The sequence below is a fragment of the Equus asinus genome, chromosome 21, assembly GCF_041296235.1.
Source record: "Equus asinus isolate D_3611 breed Donkey chromosome 21, EquAss-T2T_v2, whole genome shotgun sequence".
NCBI classification, from domain to species: Eukaryota; Metazoa; Chordata; class Mammalia; order Perissodactyla; family Equidae; genus Equus; species Equus asinus.
The window spans coordinates 33,699,354-33,717,262 of NC_091810.1; the positions used below are offsets into that span (position 1 = coordinate 33,699,354).

At 39.7% G+C, this 17,909-nt stretch overlaps 1 protein-coding gene across 1 annotated transcript in view; it reads left to right on the top strand.

Moving 5' to 3' along the window:
• SUCLG2 (succinate-CoA ligase GDP-forming subunit beta) overlaps positions 1-17,909 on the top strand; it is a 258,302-nt gene that overhangs the window by 56,525 nt on the left and 183,868 nt on the right. The window contains exon 2 of the mRNA XM_044754403.2: positions 5,260-5,401. Within this exon, the coding sequence (XP_044610338.1) occupies positions 5,260-5,401 (142 nt within the window). The remainder of the gene's footprint in view (positions 1-5,259; positions 5,402-17,909) is intronic.

Consider the following 17,909-nt stretch of genomic DNA (forward strand, 5'->3'; position numbering starts at 1 on the left):
TTAAAATGATGGGGCGAAGGATGATTTCTCGGTCGTGTCATTTTTTTCTGTGCATCTGTCTAATTTTGTGCTTTGAGTTTTCTTGTGCATTTTTGCCCGCTTAGTCATTGTCTTTTTATCTCTTGCTTCTCTTTGTCCTTCCCCTTATTTTGCATTCTTTTTCTTTTGCCTCTGCTCCCTTGATCCCATAGGCCCTTACCTCTTTATGTGCTGCTTTTCTTTTAAGTTGTATTTTTCCCTTCCCCCCTAAGCTTAGAAAGGGTTGCTCTGTCAAAGAAACTTGGAAGGGAAGGGAGCAATGGAACAGTCAGTGTACAAGTTCCACGGGAACTAAACCCAGGTGCCCCTCCACCCAACTGTTTTGAGAACATGATGCTCTTCCTAATATGGTCACTTTGCCAAAATCCGTATGAAAGAAGGAAAGAAAATTAGAATGAGTCCAGTTCTCTTCCTCCCTCTGGCTCACTATAGGATCCATAGGCACATTACTTCCCCTCTTTAGGCCTCAAAGTTCCTGACTTTAAAATGAGGAGGTTGAACCCCTGTAGTCCTTTCATACCTTAGAACCCCCATACATGAAACGTGTGACTGCCTGGGAAAGTACTGCAGAGTAGAGTCCCAAAGTCGGCTTTGTAAGTGGTCCACTGCCATTCCACTTCTGCTCCTGTGCCTTGAAGGGGTCCTTCAGCTCTGTAGAATACCAGGTTGTTTAATAGAATTTAAGAGAAGACAATTAGTTACAATCGTGTTAGAACCATCAGAAGGCAAACAGACTGGGGAGGCAGCCCAGAGATTGGCAATGGCGGGAATCTTCTAGCAGGCTGAGGAGTGGAAGGAGGTGGTATTATCAGAGTCCAAGGCCAGCTGATGGGTGCAGGAGTCATGGTGGGGGAGATAGCGGGTGCTGGAATTATGGAAGATAGGGCTGTTTGGAAGGACCTGGAGTGTCAGAGGAGAGGCAGTCATGCTGGACTTGCTGCCTAACTCAAAGAGAGGAGGGCAAAGCCTGGTGTCTTCTTCTCGCTGTCCACTCTCTGAACAGAGTCTCAAATTCAGACAGAGCCCAGTAAGCAAAGAGCATGGGGACTGACCTGAAGGCAAGCAGGCAAATAACTGACAGGAACAATCCAAAGGCACTGGGTCAGATGATCTTTAACCTCCCTTCCATTGCTCACGTTCCTGAGTTCGGGATTCCCTGGGAGATTTCCGACTTCTGCAATGAAGGTGTTAGTCGAGGGTTTTAATAGGTAGGTCTTCCTAAGAGTTAAAATAAACTGGTACTTCTACCATTCACTTGTGTTAGGACAGCACCTACTCACATCTCCACCTCTCCCTCCCAAAGCCTGCCTGGAGCAGTTACATTTTTCCTTACAAGTGCTGTGCCAACATTTTGTGAGAGTCCTATTCCTAGTAGACTTTTGTTCTTTTGAAGACAGGAATGTGATCTTATTCATCCCAGTCGGGGGCCTCTGGGAATGTGGGGCCAGAATACAAACATGGGGAACCAACAGTATCACACAGTCCATCAATACTGGTGATCAGAGAAGCTTGCTGTTTTAGGGCCACCTGTGATCTTGGGCCAGAGACATAACCTTCACCCTGGGTTTGTAATTCGTAAGATGGTTTATTAATCAGGACAGGCTAGGTGCTATAGATAGGCCAGTTCTGCAATAGTAATAAATAAAGCCCAGAATCTCAGGGGCTAAAAATCCACAAAGGTTTGTTTTTCACTGCACATTCATGGTGAGTTACCTGGGGATGTGTTGGTCCTCCCTCTGGCCCCTGGCTGATAGATCAGCTGCCATCTTGAATATTAGCATTTCCCAAGTTGAGAGAGAGAACTTGGATGGATGGGAGGGTTGGCAATCAAATGTTGGCCCAGGTGTGTCACACATCATATGTTCTCACAACTTACTAGCTGGAACTAGTTACACAGCCTCCCCTAACTTCAGCTAAAGCAAGGAAGTGCCTGGAAGGAGGCAGGTTAGGAATATTTGTTGGTTTGCCTTAATGATAGCTACAGAGAAAGAAAATAATACTTGACTTTCATGATTGTTTTGACCGTTAGAGAACATGAGTACTTAGTATAAGGCCTAGTGTGGTAAATGCTCAGTCAATAGTAGATGGAATTATTATTATTATTGTTGTTGTTGTTGTTATTCAGCAGTTAATTACATTTCCAGCATACTTTACAGTATCCATTTGCTTAGGAAATTTCTGCTCTCCTTTTTTCTGTCCCCTGAAAATGCAAATGTGCACTTAAGTTGCTCCTCTCTAGACGTATCACAAATTCCTAATAAGTGAAGTTGAGTTAATGAAGTTTTAGACCCATCACGTACCCTGCTCTTCCGAGTTTGGCAATGACAAAGATAGGTGATTATTCTGTAAGATGATCGCTTTGTGGAGTGATAGCTTAGGGATCAGCAGTGGCTTTGCAACTCTGTTCACTGTGCTGGTTTTCAGGTTAAGAGCAACAGACTTTAAGCAGGCTTCCATTTGAGTCAGTGCAGAAACAGTCAATATGTATTACATGTCTGCAAAGTTGGTCTCTGGATCAATTGCAGTTAGTTTGCAGCAGATTGCATTAACATATCTAAAATTAATACAGTGAGTGTTCTGATGAAAAGGAATTGACCACAACCACAACCACACTGTGGCTGTTTTTAGTTTCTCCCAAATGCTTTTTCCAAAGTGTATTTTTTTTTTCCTTTTTCTACTAATGGCTTTAAATTGCTATGTCAACATAGACTTACTCTGTTAATCCTTCCCATTTTCCTTTTAAAAGTGGTCCCAGAATATGGTATATAGCTACCATATACTCTTTTCTTTCATCAGAGGGCTTTTACTATATGCCTTATACATGAAGTTTTCTTTGTAGTTTGTGTGAAGTGGTAGTAAGACTATTAAGACAAAGAATTGGTTCATTTTTGAAATTTTGTGTTTTTCAAATTACTGATGTTTCATTAAGACTTAAAAATTCAGAAGATTAATAAATCATATACTGTTAACAAGTCATATACAGTAAATGATATAAGCATTGCTTGTCTGGCAATTTATTTTTACCCCACTATCATTTATTTCTAAAGGAGACTTGCAGGCAACTTCAATATTAAGTACATCATTACCAGTGTTTACAATGATGGAACGGAGAGATATCTTTAGACTTGCTTATGTCGAAATTTCAATTTTTTTACAAGTGTGTGTAAATTATGTTTATTTCAAGTCTGAAGGACTTTTGCTTTTCTATTTTTAGAGAAGGTCAGTTTCTGGGAATGAAAAATTGTCTGTATCATGGGACAATAGGACCAAAGACAAGGTTTATTCATTTGGCCATATAATTGATATTTTTTGAGTATCTTCCATATGCCAAGGACTGTCACATTCTTCATAATGATACAAAGAAGTTGAAGACAGACTCTGCCCTTGAGTAGAACCCAGTCTAGTTGTAAGGTTCTGGAGCCTCTTTGAAATGCCCCTTATCCAAAAGAGCTCCATGAAGGCGTGGTAGCTTGGAGATTCCAGAGGAAAATGCCACTTGAAAGACCCTTTAGAAGTCCTGCAAACTAATGGGTCCTTGTGGACCTCACTTTATGGTCTGTGTGATACTGCCTTGGATGTCCTCCCCGGCCACTAACAGAAGCCGCTAGGAGTTGTGCCAGGTGTCCTTCCACCACCAGTCTTGTGATCCAGTTGTGTGACTGATTTTTTTGGTTTGTTTGTGCATTAATGGCATCATCATTCTACCTCCTGTGAGTACTGGTTCCTTTGCATCATGACTCATGGATGGAAACGTGCTTAAATTAAGTGTATTCATTTCTTCCCTTTAAAATGGAGCTTAAAGGGGCTGGCCCTGTGGCCGAGTGGTTAAGTTCGCGTGCTCTGCTTCGGCGGCCGAGGGTTTTGCTAGCTTGAATCGTGGGTGCGGACATGGCACCGCTCATCAGGCCATGCTGGGGCAGCATGCCGCATGCCACAGCTGGAAGGACCCACAACTAAAAAATACACAACTATGTACCGGGGGGCTTTGGGAGAAAAAGGAAAAAAATAAAACCTTTAAAAAATAAAAATAAAAAAAATAATTAAAAAAATAAAATGGAGCTTATGGATTTGATATGGAATGCTGTTGATCTTATTGGATAAAATGAGAAGAGTTTATTTGTTCATGTGGTTCTGCCCTTTGATTATTTTCTTTCAGCACAGATAAAAACTAATTGATAGTGCATATTGGAAAACCACTTCTACATGATACTTAAGCGAGGTTACTTTAATACACAAGTTGCAGTTTTGAAGAATTAGTTTAGTTAATGGTGACTCTTTCAGGTTGCTGCACTCAACTTTGGTTAGAGATAATCTCATTAAACACTTAATGACTGTGCCTAGACTCCATTAAAAGCTACGGTAAAGAAATGGATTAGTCTGTGGCCTGTTGACCTCAAAGCGTTAAAAAAAAAAGCTTCCTGAGATACCTTACAATGGTTAATGGTGGGCATACAGTTATTAAAATAAAGCTGTGAGCTTTATTTACTTTGGGTGGGGATGGGAGGAGGTATGTGCTATATGATAGAATCCTTAAAATTTTTTCAAATAATTTTTTTATTTTGCAGTACTTATGAACTCACAGGGAGCTGCAAAAATAGTTCAACAGTCCCGTGCACACTTCACGCTAGGTTTGACATCTTATATAGTTTTAGTACGGTATCAAAACTAAGAAATTGATATTGGTACATTCCCATTAACTAGCCTATAGACCTTATTCAGTTCTCACCATTTTTTTAAACCTGCACTCTTGTGTGTGTGTGTGTGTGTGTGTAGTTGTCCTTAACATTTTTGATTAAAAAAACAATTAAGGGTGCCTGTGAGGTGGCGCAGTGGTTAAGTTTCCACGTTCCGCTTCGGCGGCCTAGGGTTTGCCAGTTCAGATCCTGGTGTGGACATGGCACTGCTTGGCATGCCATGCTGCGGTAGGCGTCCCACATGTAAAGTAGAGGAAGATGGGCACGAATGTTAGCTCAGGGCCAGTCTTCCTCAGCAAAAAGAGGAGAATTGGTGGCAGATGTTAGCTCAGGGCTAATCTTCCTCAAAAAAAAAAAACCCAAAACAATTAAGCATGAAGAATTTATATAGATTTTCTTTCTCTTGCCTCTAAAACCTGCATTGCTGATTGCCACTTGAGAGTACCTATGAGACTGACCATAAGGTTGACTGTTATTTTTCTTGTTATTTATAAGTGTTCGTACCTGTCTTCCCCAATTTCTCTAGGCAGTTCAATTAACCCCCAGAAGATGGCTGAATCTGCAGGAATACCAGAGCAAGAAACTGATGTCTGACAACGGAGTGAAAGTTCAAAGATTCTTTGTAGCAGACACTGCGAATGAAGCTTTGGAGGCCGCCAAGAAACTAAGTAAGCTAAGTCATAAAGGGTGACATACGCTTGCCCAAATTAGTGAATTCACAGATAGTTTCCCACTAGATAAATTGCAATGCTGTGGGTTATTCTAACAGTGACAAATACAGTGGAAAACTTTGAATTGCAAAGGCAAAAACGCCCAATTAGGAAAACTTTATTCTTTTAGGAGAGAGCATATGGGATGTGACTCTATGGTAACTTTTCCGAGTTTTTCAGTCACCATTTCACCAAGTTCTCTTTTCTGTGGTTTAGTGGCTGGGAGAAATATGGTTGAAGGCCGTGGAGCGTCGAAGGGAAGCCGATCACAGGATAAGTCAGGAAAGGTAGTTGGCATCCTTTTTTAAGCCTCTTAGAACACAGGGAAAATTGCCTCTGAGTGACTGTTGGAGAGAAAGGGGAAGAATGCACATTTTGAAGTCAAGCTGACCTGAGTTCGTTGTTTTGCCCTCGCGTTTACCAGCCCTGTAACTTGGCATAGGTCCCTCTCCTTCTTGGGCCCCAGTTTCCTGGTTTGTAAATCAAAGCTAATTTGTTTATCTCCCAGTGCTGTTGTGAGTCTTTAAGGGAAACTGTACATTGGTACATGGTAGAAAATCTAACCAGTTTCCCTAGTTATTGACTGAGAAATTCAGAATCAGATCTCATGTTACTCAGCGAACATTCCTTCTGGTAGCATACAGACGCTCTTATTGTCAATCTGGATTAGCACTGTCCACTAGAAATATAATGTGAGCCACAGAAATATTTTTAAATTTTCTAAGTCACCTTAAGCAAAGTAAAAAGAAATGGGTGAAATTAATTTTAATAATATACTTTGTTTACCCCAGTATATCCAAAGTATTTTCATTTCAACATGTAATTAATATGAAACCATTATCAATGGGATATTTTACATTCTTTTTTTTGTCCTAACCTTCACAAATCCAGTTTGTATTTCACCCCTTCAGCACATCTCATTTCACACTAGCCACATTTCAGGTGCTCAGTAGACAGATGTGGCTAGTGGGCTACCATATTGGACAGCGCAGATCTGGACACTAGATGGATATGCAGGTGTGGTCTTTGCCTGCCACCTTGGAGAGCAGCTGTTTCCTGCTAAAGATAAAAGAGCATCTGCTAACTGGCCTTGCCCAGGCAGCTGTGGCAAAGTTTGAGCATGCAAGATAGAGGCAGGCTCAGTACTTCAATTTTTTGGTTTTCTATGCTCTTTTAGGAGTAAGCAATGAGGTACTTGAGCTAGTAATTGTTCCTCTTTTGTCTTCCTTTCCAAGTTCTCCCAGATGCTTATTTGCCAGATTCTTTCAATGTTATGTCAGTTGGAATGTATGTTTATTCTTTCCTTCAACAAATATTTATTGATCGTCAACCACGTGTGTTAGGCACCATGGATACAGCTGTGGAAGACAAGTGAGCCCTCTTTCTTCTTAGAACTTACATTCTAGAAGGGAATTAATTTGTAATTTTCAGATGCTAAAGGTAGAAATTGAGAGTGACTTAGAGTTTAAGAAATGAAAATTGGTTTCATTTTCAAAAACTATCAAAGTTGGTTTTTATGGTGAAAAAAACCCCAGTAAAATTAGCCCTAAACGTGGATGAGAGCTCCTCAGTGATCTGTGGTAATAGACTCAGTAAAGGTTAATATTCCAACCTTTTTACATGAAAGGATCATTTTTGTTTTATACTCCTGTGGTTTGGGGATTGGCTAATGAGAGCAAAGAAATGTAAAGTTCAAGTTGGTCTTTGGTCTTCATTTTCCCCATTATTTTCTTAAATGTGCTGACACACTAGCATTCCAGGTCTAAGGGTCCTTCTTAAGGGAATTCTGGAAGCCAGCTGATTATTCTGCTCAGGCCGGAGCACAGCTGAGAGGACTTATCTTTCAGATTTTCGTGGAGATTTGGACTTACTGAACTAATGGGCTTCTTCATCATGGATTTGTCTTATAAGCATTTCTTTAGCCACCGCTTTGTGGTAGGGGATTGTATACTGTGTCTGTAAGACAGAATGTTTGCGCTGGAGACATTACCAAAGGTGGCGTTTACATACTGGGGCTGGGGTGAAGGGAGGGGAAGGGACAGACAATAAAGCAATTTTAAATAAAGGAGAGCTAAAAGTAAGAAGTCAAAATAAACTTTTTAAACAGCCGTTTGGTTCTGGAGGAGTGGTTTTGAGAAAATGAAACTGGGTAAAACGATTGAGAATGATGTGGCTGTGTGTGTGGCTTGGCCTGTGCAGACCTGTGGTAATCCTTTGGGTGGTGTGGCCACAGGGGGGCGTTTCTGTGACCCAACAGAGAGCTAAAGGGAATTTGGAGAACTAATCCAAGCACCTTCTTTGGTGAATGGATGGGTAATCCTTCTCTTACTCGGTGAGTCGTTTTGGTAGGAGGAAGGGCTCTACTGGTTTTTGTTGTTGGATAGAAGCTTTGATCAGGGGGGAGGTTTATAGTATTGGAAGAGGAGAGGGTACTAAGTCTAGTTCGTTAGAGATGAAACAAGTTGATAGTAAATATAAAAGGAAGTACAGATGTCACTGAGATTGCCTAGAAAGAGCAAAACAAGAAGAATCTGGCAAAACTTCAGTGTTCCCATTCTTGTTGCTACAAGATTGCCAAGGACCAGGAGCACAATTGAAGCTTTACCAAATAGATTTGAGGTTAAGGTTAAAGCTGGATCACACGTCTTTCTGATTGTCCTGAAAATGGGTCTGTCACCTTATAATTAAGGTATTTTAATGGAGAAGAATTACATGGAAGGATAATATGCCTAACATGCAGTCAGTGCTATATAAGATTTTATTGCTATCATCATAATTCCAGGGGGTTAACTGCTCTCATGATTCAAATCCATAGACAAATCAGAGACGTGTAATAATCAGTATCCTATCAATCATGTGTTAGGAGAGTTCAGATTTTAATTTGAAAAGTTTGTAAGTGATTGAAGTGTATTTGCTTACCTTTCTGCTTTATCCTTATTTGGATGTGTTTTGAAATATAATGATATTTATAAAATATTTTGAAAACAAGTGTTGATGTTAGTCATACCTAAGATTTCCAGTAATCTCTGTGTGGATAATGTCAAAATCTCTTTCTTTGTGGCTGAACCCACATTCCTGGTTGTCTGTTGACTGTCCTTTTATGGGCGTCTCTGACTCTCTTGGCTCAAATAGCACTTGTCATCCCTGAGTTGCTTCAAACCTTCTCTTCCTCTTAGCTCCCCCTACATACCCAGCTGAGATGCCTCCAGACTATCTTTAATGCCTCTCATATCTGTCGTATTCAATCGGTTGCCAAATCCTGCCATTTTTAGTGCAGCATTGTCATTTTGCAAAGCAAGGAAACAGGCAAGATGAGGTTAAAAACTTGCTAAGGTTGTACAGCTAATAATCGACGAAGATGGGATTTCCACCCGGCCTGATTAGATTTGATCTCCTCCCCAAGTGTTTTGCCTCTTTGCTAACTTGATGATGATATTCTTGGGAGATTTTTATGTGTGAGTCAGCATTTTTAAGATGGAAAATGCATATTAATAAAATTAGAAGATTGAATTAAAACTAGATTGACAGGTTCGGTTCTAAGGCGCAATTTATAGAAACTGTAATCTGCAGATGTTTTCTTAATGATTCATTTTGTCATATCTCTGGGCAATAGACTGTTTTGCTATATAGTTATGGAAAGCTTGTTAATTTGAACATTTGTTTAAAACGGGTAATGAAAACCGTTTGTTTCTGTAACACAATTCATAATGATAAGATATTGAGTGAGAGCCTCATTTTCTTGCACAGAAAATGGACTTATGTCTGATGGCGAGTGTAAATTGGGTTTGGTGTATTAAGTTTTTAATGTGTGGCTAATATTAGTTTCCGCAGCAGTTTGTAGGAGCCGCCTTTTATAATCGTACTTTAAGGAGGGAATTGTTTCCCTTGCCTACAATTTTCTCAGGAGGTTTATTACTTAGACCCTTTTCTCCTCTATGGATTAAATTTAATGTATACAATCAATGGATAATTATAGAATACCTACTGTGTACGTGACTAATCTTTATGTTGCTTTTCACTTCTCTTTAAAGATGAGTGACGAACATGTCTCTCCCATGGCTCGGACGTCCTATCTTAAAGGAGGATTTACGTATAAGCATTGATGAAACTTATCTAGGACCACAACTTTTTTGTTTGGGAAGTCTCCACAATTTATTAATTATTCCATTTATGTTAATATGAGACTCTCAACATTTGATTAAGCAAGAAGATTGTATTTCAAAAACTCACAGTTTTATTCTTTGCAAGGAAAGAAATTGAAATATGAATGTAGAAATTAATCTTCTCTGAGCTAATGACATGCATCCTAAAATGGAGATAAGGAGCTTTTATTGAATTTGGCTAGCTTTGGATTGCTTTCAGCTACAACATGTTTCCATTCATCAATATGATAACTTATTCTTTTTATTTTATGTAATCACATCCTAAAGCCTGGTGAATTACCTACATCATTAAAGAATTGCATTTTATGTGAAAAGGGAACTACTGCCCATTGACTGCTGATTGACATGTACTATTAATCCTGTAGGAAATTAAATATATTGCAAGCGTCCTCGATTGTTGTGGCTTTGTCATATCACGTTATGTGGTTAGGATCTTGCAAAAAGATCTTACATCCTTTGTGTTGAGATGATGGTCATTATTGTCTTATAATGACAGGCAAGAGTAATGTTGATTTCTGTGTAGTAAATCTTCATTTTACTACCCTATCAGCCGCCCATTATTTTGAATCTGGAGTCAGGAATGCAAAGAAGCGACAGTAATGGCAAAGGCAGGCCATCAGATGATGAAGCAGTGTTTGCTTTCTATGAATAATGATGGCGTCCTCATGAAATAGCTGGTTCCTGTGGTGAGATTTGACTGTGTTCCTGGCTGCCACTGGCCCCCTTTGGTTCCTCCCCACTTTCCAGCCTCCTTGGAGATTATGTGAGCTTCCCAATATCTTTTCTATAGTTTACTTCATGCTTATTTCAGCTATGGTCAATTTCTATTGCTTACTGCTGAGAACCCTGACTCATCTAGAGAGAAAGTGCTTATCTTAGGTCCTGAGATATCGTAAACACTCAATAAATATTATTGTTATTCAGAAAGTATTCACTTGCTTCTTAAAGCAACTTACTCCTTAAACTTGCTCCTTAAAGGAACACCTTAATTGACATTAAAGGCTTTCTCTAACTGTGTTTATAAAGAGGATCTCGTGCAATAATTTGTAACCTTTCATAACATTTCCTACTGCATATATTTTTGCAAAGAGATCCCCTCTTTTATAAAATGTTCTTTTCTCTTCTTTCCAAGTCTGTAAATATAAATGGGCTTCTCTGGTCATCTCCTTAGGATTCCTCTGTGCTGGAATATCTTTTCCTAATTGTCGGTGGTGTTCACTGAATAGAAGCACAGGAGACCTCCAGAGTGAAGGGTGAGATCAAGGCAGGTTGTGGGCAGGCAGGCTTACACAAATGCACACGTAGCTTCCTGTCAGTTTTCTTAGAAACAATTGAGAACAGCGCTTTGAAAGTCAGTGCCTCCACTTGAATTTTGGCTATATAATTAAGCAAGGATTAATTCTTCTTCTTGCATTTGAACCAATGAAGATAATAGTGGTGGCATTTAACCTTTGGCTTCTTGCATGTATCTGGCATCATGCTGAACATTTTCTAAGTGTAGTCTCATGTAATCCTCTTTGAAACCAAAGAGGAAGGCTTTCCTTTAGGGACTGATTCTGCATATCACTAGATCTCGGCAGGCCGGTGATTGTGTATCCACGGTAACTAACACAATTTGACTTTGTCTGTTCAGTGGGTCATTAATGGAGTTATTTATTAACTTGTTTTTTTAAAGCTACCTCATTGTGAATTAACAAAGAAGTTAGGAGCATGGTCTCATTTTCTAGGACTTCCCTGTGAATTATTTTTCCCTGGGGTCTGAATGTTCTGGATGTCCACAGGGTACCTTATGGGGTTGTAAATGTAGAAAAACTTTGCCTGGGGTAAAGGGGCATAAGAGCTAGCTCCTTATTATCCAGCTGTCTGAATATATTGGCCTTTTTAAAGAAATCTGAAACATAATCGCACAAATCCCTTCTGATTATCAAAGGAATATGTTCATTATTTTGATTTTGGAAAATATAGAAAAGTACAAAGAAGTAAAAACCTCCTATAATCCTATTAACATATTTCCCTCCATTTTTCTTACACATTTATTCGTTCAGTCAGCAATATTAATTTCTGTGTATGTATTTACATAAATATACTTGAGAGAGAATGGTTATAAATTTGGGAAAATACTATGCATACAGGTTTGTATCCCACTTTTAAAATTCCGCATTTTAACATGAGCATTACCCAGATACAGTCATCCCTTGGTATCTGTAAGGGGATTGGTTCCAGGACCCCCCACAGATGTCAAAATCCACAGATGCTCAAGTTCCTTATACAAAATGGCATTGTATTTACATAGAACATACAAACATCCTCCCGTATACTTTAAGTCATCTCTAGGTTACTTAGAATACCTAATACAATGTAAATGCTATGTAAATAGTTGTTATACTGTGTTTAGGGAATAATGACAAGAAAAAAAGTATGTACGTATTCAGTACAGATTCAGCCATTGCAGGCCTTTCAATCTGTGGATGTGGAACCCGTGGATACAGAGGGCCGACTGTATTAAATACTTGAAATGGTTGTATGGTAATCCCTAGATTGACTATGCTATTTCCTATTGTGACTTAGATTGTTCTTTTCTATTTTGGTGTATTAGGTAAACTGGCTTCTATAACTCGTAAACTGCCCAGTTCTCAGTAGCTTAATACAACAAAGAGTTATTTCTGAATCACATAAAAGTGCAGTATGGTGCTCTTAGTCTCCCTCTAAGTGGTGACTCAGGGACCCAGGCTCCTTTCATCATTTCACTCTGCACTCTTTAACACGTGGCTCCCAAAGATGACTTGGGAATTGTGTTCATGCCAGCTGCTTAGAAGGGGAAAGAGCAAGGAGGATTACATGTGGAGATTTTGCACCAACTGTGTCATTTTACATTCTGTTGGCTAAAATTCATCCAATGATCATAATGAGCTGCAAGAGAGACTGGGAAATACAGTTTCAATGCATACTTAGGAAGGAGAGGAAATGGGTTTGGTGATCACGTAGCAGAATCTATAGCATTTAGAATTTGGGGGAAATTTGTTTCTTTGTTTCTTGGCTTAAAGCAAATGTGGACTATACAGTCACAACAGAGCTCCCATCTCAACTCTGCTTTGATTACTTACGCCATAATTTACTTGCCTATAAAATTGACGATAATAACAAATACTTCAAGGAAGAATGCAGATGAAAAAAGACACACATAGTGCATGCCTCATGCCAACAAGGCACTCACCAATTTACCCTCCTTTTTCCCTTCCGTCTTTTTTGATGTCAGCTGAGTGAATGTTGCGAGCCACCATAAAAGGAATATAATAACAGCTATTAAAAACATCAACAGCAGATAAAAAAATAAAAATGCTCAGCGCTTTTGCAGTAACACCCAAGTGTTAAACTATATTTAGTGTACAGCTCCCAGATGATTTGATAATGAATATATTACTCGCATACTGTTGGTTGATATTTTCTAGGGAGATGGCAGTATGCGAAGTCAAAGTTCCATAATTTTGAAAGAAAATGAAGATCGTTCTTTCTTTACTTTGCAACAGAATAAATATTATCCAAGGAATTAAGCTTTTAAGATGCTACACTGTCCCCCAAGGTGGTTGTTACCAGAGTTGGCAATATTTAACAGATGTTCATGAATAGTACTCAGACTTCATTTGAGTTTTCTAGGGTACCCACAAAAAGTCAAGAAGTGAATTGAGAAAGTTTAAAAAAATCTATTGCTTGATCTGCCTTAGGATGAAACTGAATGAGTAAACAAGCTACTTCAATTATGTATTATTTTTTTTTTTCTTTCGTTCAACATGGAACAAGCTAAGGGATTTGTGAATCTGTTATTTCTCTCAAATTAAGTGTGGGCCAAGTATTAGAATTTTTTTTTTGTCTTCAGGCTTTTGAGTGAATATACCAGTCAGTTCAGTACAGGGAAAAGGAAGCAGATGGGATGTGGATAACAGGAAAAACAACAGTGCTAAAAGTATTTGATATGCAAAAAGCAAACTGTTCCCAGAGTCTTCAGGTGCTAGATGTAGCCCTGAAAAACAACTTCACATAAATATATATTTTCTTTGTAAATAATCTACACACGAGCCTCATAAATGTGAGCAAATCTAGATCCCTTCATGACTTCCTCTTGCTCAGAATTCCTGACTACTCTTCCCTGCTTAGCAGGTTCAGTTTAAACTCACATGGCCAGTTGTGCATGACACAATCATGGTCTGCCTTTCCCACACTGTCCCCACTTTGTACTTGCTTCCCTGTGTGTGGCTACATCGGTTTCCCTCCTGCCTTTGTCCAGATTCTTTCCTCCATGGAGTGCCCTCTAATCCAGTGAAGATCACTCTGGAGTTGGGCTTAAATTCAAATCCTGTATCTGCCACGTGTTAGCTCCGTGACCCTAAGCAAGTGACCTAACGTCTGGAATCCTCAGTTTCCCCATCTGTAAAATGAGGTTAGTAATAATACTTGCTTCCTAGGGGAGCCAAGAAGAGTGAAATGGGGTCATGTACGTATAAGATTTAGCAGAGTTGTATATCCCACAGTCTCCATAAAGGGTAGCTAGGATCATTATCATTGTTATTGTCACCCATCCATCTTGGTCCAGCTTAACTGTCACTTCTTCAGTGATATCTTCTGGGAGGCACTCTGGTGGCATTTAAGAAGGTGGGCTCTGGAGGAGACTGCCTTGGTTTCAAGCCTAGATCCACCCGTTATTAGCTGTGTTTTAACTTCCCTAGGTCTCCGATTCCTCATCTGTGACATATGGGAGGTCAGTAGTAGCTCTCCATGGTTTGGTGGGAGGAGTGACCTCACTGTTAATACAGTGGCTAGCTCATAGGAAACATGGGTAGATGTTGCCATTATATAGATTTTTTAGTGAGACATAATTGATATACAACACTGTGTTAGTTTCTGATGTACAGCATAATGATTTGATATATGTATATGTTGCGAAATGATTGTCACAATAAGTCTAGTTAACATCTGCTACCACATATAGTTACAAATTTTCTTTTTCTTGTGATGAGACATTGTAAGATCTACTCTCTTAGAAACTTTCGAATATGCAGTACAGTGTTATTAACTATAGTCATCATGCCATACATTACATCCCCAGGACTTATTTACTTTATAACTAGATGTTTGTATCTTTTGACTACTCTCACCCATTTTGCCCAACTCCCATCTCCTGTCTCTGGCAACCACCAATCTATTCTCTGTATCTATGAGTTTGTTCTTTTTTTTTTAGATTGCATATATAAGTGAGATCATATGCTGTTTATCTTTCTCTGTCTTATTTCACTTGCATAATGTTCTCAATGTCCATTCATCCATTCATGTTGTCACAAATGGCAGGATTTCCTTCTTTTTTATGGCTGAATAATATTCCATCACATGTGTGTATATGTATATATGTATGTGTGTGTGTGCGTGCGTGTGTATATATACCACATTTTCTTTATCCATTCATCCATTGATAGACATTTAGGTTGTTTCCATATCTTGACTATTGTAAATAGTGCTGCAGTGAACATGAGGGTGCATATGTCTTTTCAAATTAGTTTTTCATTTTCTTCAGTTAAATATCCAGAAGTGGAATTACTGGATCGTATGGTAGATCTATTTTTAATTTTTGAGGAACCTCCATACTGTTTTCCATAGTGCCTGCACCAATATACATCCCACCAACAGTGCAGATGTGGTCATTATATTGCTGTGGTTTTTGCTGTTATGGTAAGTGGTCGCTTTACATGTTAGGGTGCACAGGGTGGGCGTAGAGGCTGTAATTTAACCTGTGGCGTCTGTATCCCAGAGAGAGGAAGTTCATTCCTTATGATATAGTTGTGGACTGACTTCTTACACAATGCTTTTTACAGAGGAAATAGATTATATGTGTTCCTATAAATCAGGACAGGAAGTTTCAAAATGCATCTGGCATTTCAAGTTTTCCTAAGTGTCTCTAAACATAGATAATCATCCCTGTTGGTTTGTCTGGGACAGACTTAGATACATCTATTATTCCAGAACTATTATTAATAGCAATCCCATTCCCTCTCCAAACTGTCTCCATTTAAACAATTAAGTGTGTGGTTACCTTACTCCAAGAGTCACTTGAAGGATGACTCCTTGGTAGCAGCTGCCTTTAACGTGAAGCCTGTTTTGTAGAATGGAATATGATAGCTTTAAGTGTTATCCCATTAATTCATGCAGCTTTTAAACGAAGGATGAACGGGAGATGAAAGGGCCTTCCTGATACTGTTGGGCATGACTGCTGGGAGTGTGATATAAGCACAGTTGGTTAGAACAAGGCTTGATTCTCCATTCCAGGGGCAGGGCTGTTTCTCGTTCATCTCTGCATACCTGGTATGGAATAGTACGGGTTCCATAAGTGGTTACTGAATGGAAAAAATTAATAAGAGAACAAACATCCCAAGAAGCCTTCCATCTAGGTTAATACTTGCCGGGCAGAACTTCTCTGCTGTGCACTCTCAGTGGGTTTTCTCCAATGCCACTGCGTCATGTCCTTAAGCTTGGTTTAGAGAGAAGGTACAGCTAAGGGAGCAGCAGCCCCACGGGCCACGGTGGGAAGGTGAGAAGTCATGAAGGGAGATGTCAACTTGGCAGCTTTGCCTGCTGCCAGTTTCTGGCAGAAGTTAGTCCAGGGTTTTCCTCAGGCTGGTCTTCCTGTCTAATGCCACGGAACAGCCTCAGTCAAAATGCGGGGGTGATCATGTCTTCTGGTATTGCCAGGAATGAACCCACTTAGACGAAAACAGCTTCACCTTCTACCGGGTTCTCTCTGAGTTCTGGAAGGTCCTGTTAATGAAAGTCCCTGGTCCACTGTGACTTTTTACTCTATTTACATCAACCAGCTTACCTTTCAGTTATAGAATCTTTGCATGTGTGTTCATTTCAATTGAAAGGCACCCCAAATATGCTCATTTCAGTGCCACTTTTATCACTGTGTCCTCTACTCTTGGAAAAAATTAATGTTCTGCCGTCTTAGACAGTAGCTTTCTATCCTCGCCCGCGTGTTGTGTTTGTTATCCTTTGACAAAATAAGAGAGAGGACTATAAGGAAACCCAGTGTGGCCTCAAATGCACTTGGGATTTAAGAATCGTTTTTCTATGTGGTGTTAATTCATTTAACAATTATTGAGCACCTGAAATGAGTCGGGCACTGAGGTTGGTTGGGCACAACGAGGACTGAGAATTGTTGGTGCTTCCAAGATGTTCACTGCCTATAGAGAGACTGATGTATAAACCTATGGGAATAAAGGGTGGTCGTTCTGATGGTAGAAGCATAGCCATACGTTGTGGGCACTCAGAGGGGAAAGAGGTACTTATCTTATTGTAGATGTTGAGTGATCAAGGAAGGCGTCCTGGAAGAGGTGAAAATTGCATTTCCTTTTTGACTCACTGTGAAATCTAATACGTCTAGTGAACAGACTTTATTCTGACCCTAGACTAGAAAGCTTGGCCTTATTTCTTTTCTCTTTGGGTCTCATCGAAATGATCTCTCAAAATGATTGGTAAGAAATTGGTAATACTAGCTTTGAAGAGAGGAGTCATAATTTAGATCATTTTACTAGTAGTGGGTCGAGTTAGTTGCTTGTGGAAGAGAGAGAAGTGTGCTGCCTAAAGGAAGTGAAGATGCCTACCTTCCAAGATAGGATTCTGTGGACAACCCCTTAAGGGATGCTACTTTGAGTAAACCCCAGGCTGCTCCTTGCCTCCGTGGGCCGGGAAACTTTTGGGTACCCAATCTGAATTCATCACACTAAATAGGTTGGCTACTCACCAGTCAAACCTATGAGAATAATATATAAACCAAAACCTAAAGCAAAATGTTTTTCTTGTGACTGGAATGTTCCTATCTGCCATCCTGTTTAATGTCTTAGAAGACAAATCTGTCTTGTCTTACCCTTACATGAGTTTTTTTCCCTTTTCAAGCAGAGGAGCACAGTTCAACAGAAGCTCAGATTTTCCTTTACTCACGCACTCAGCAAATATTTATTGCGTGCGTGTGCTAGGGTGATGGGAAATATGGCTAACTTTGTCTTGAGAACTCCTTTTTTGTTTAATAAATGCTGTTAAATGCCTTGCCTGCTGTATCTCATTGGCTCCTCCTAAGACATTTCTGAGATATGTTATCATCCTTATTCCTAGTTCACAGAAGAATCCTCTAAGAGGCCCTAAGGGGTCCACATAGGCTAGACTCTGGGGTTGCACTTTCGATAACCACACTAGTGTTCTTCACAAATGCCAGGGAAGATGGAGCACCTCTGAGTGACAGAAAAGCAGAGTCAAGGGCCCTT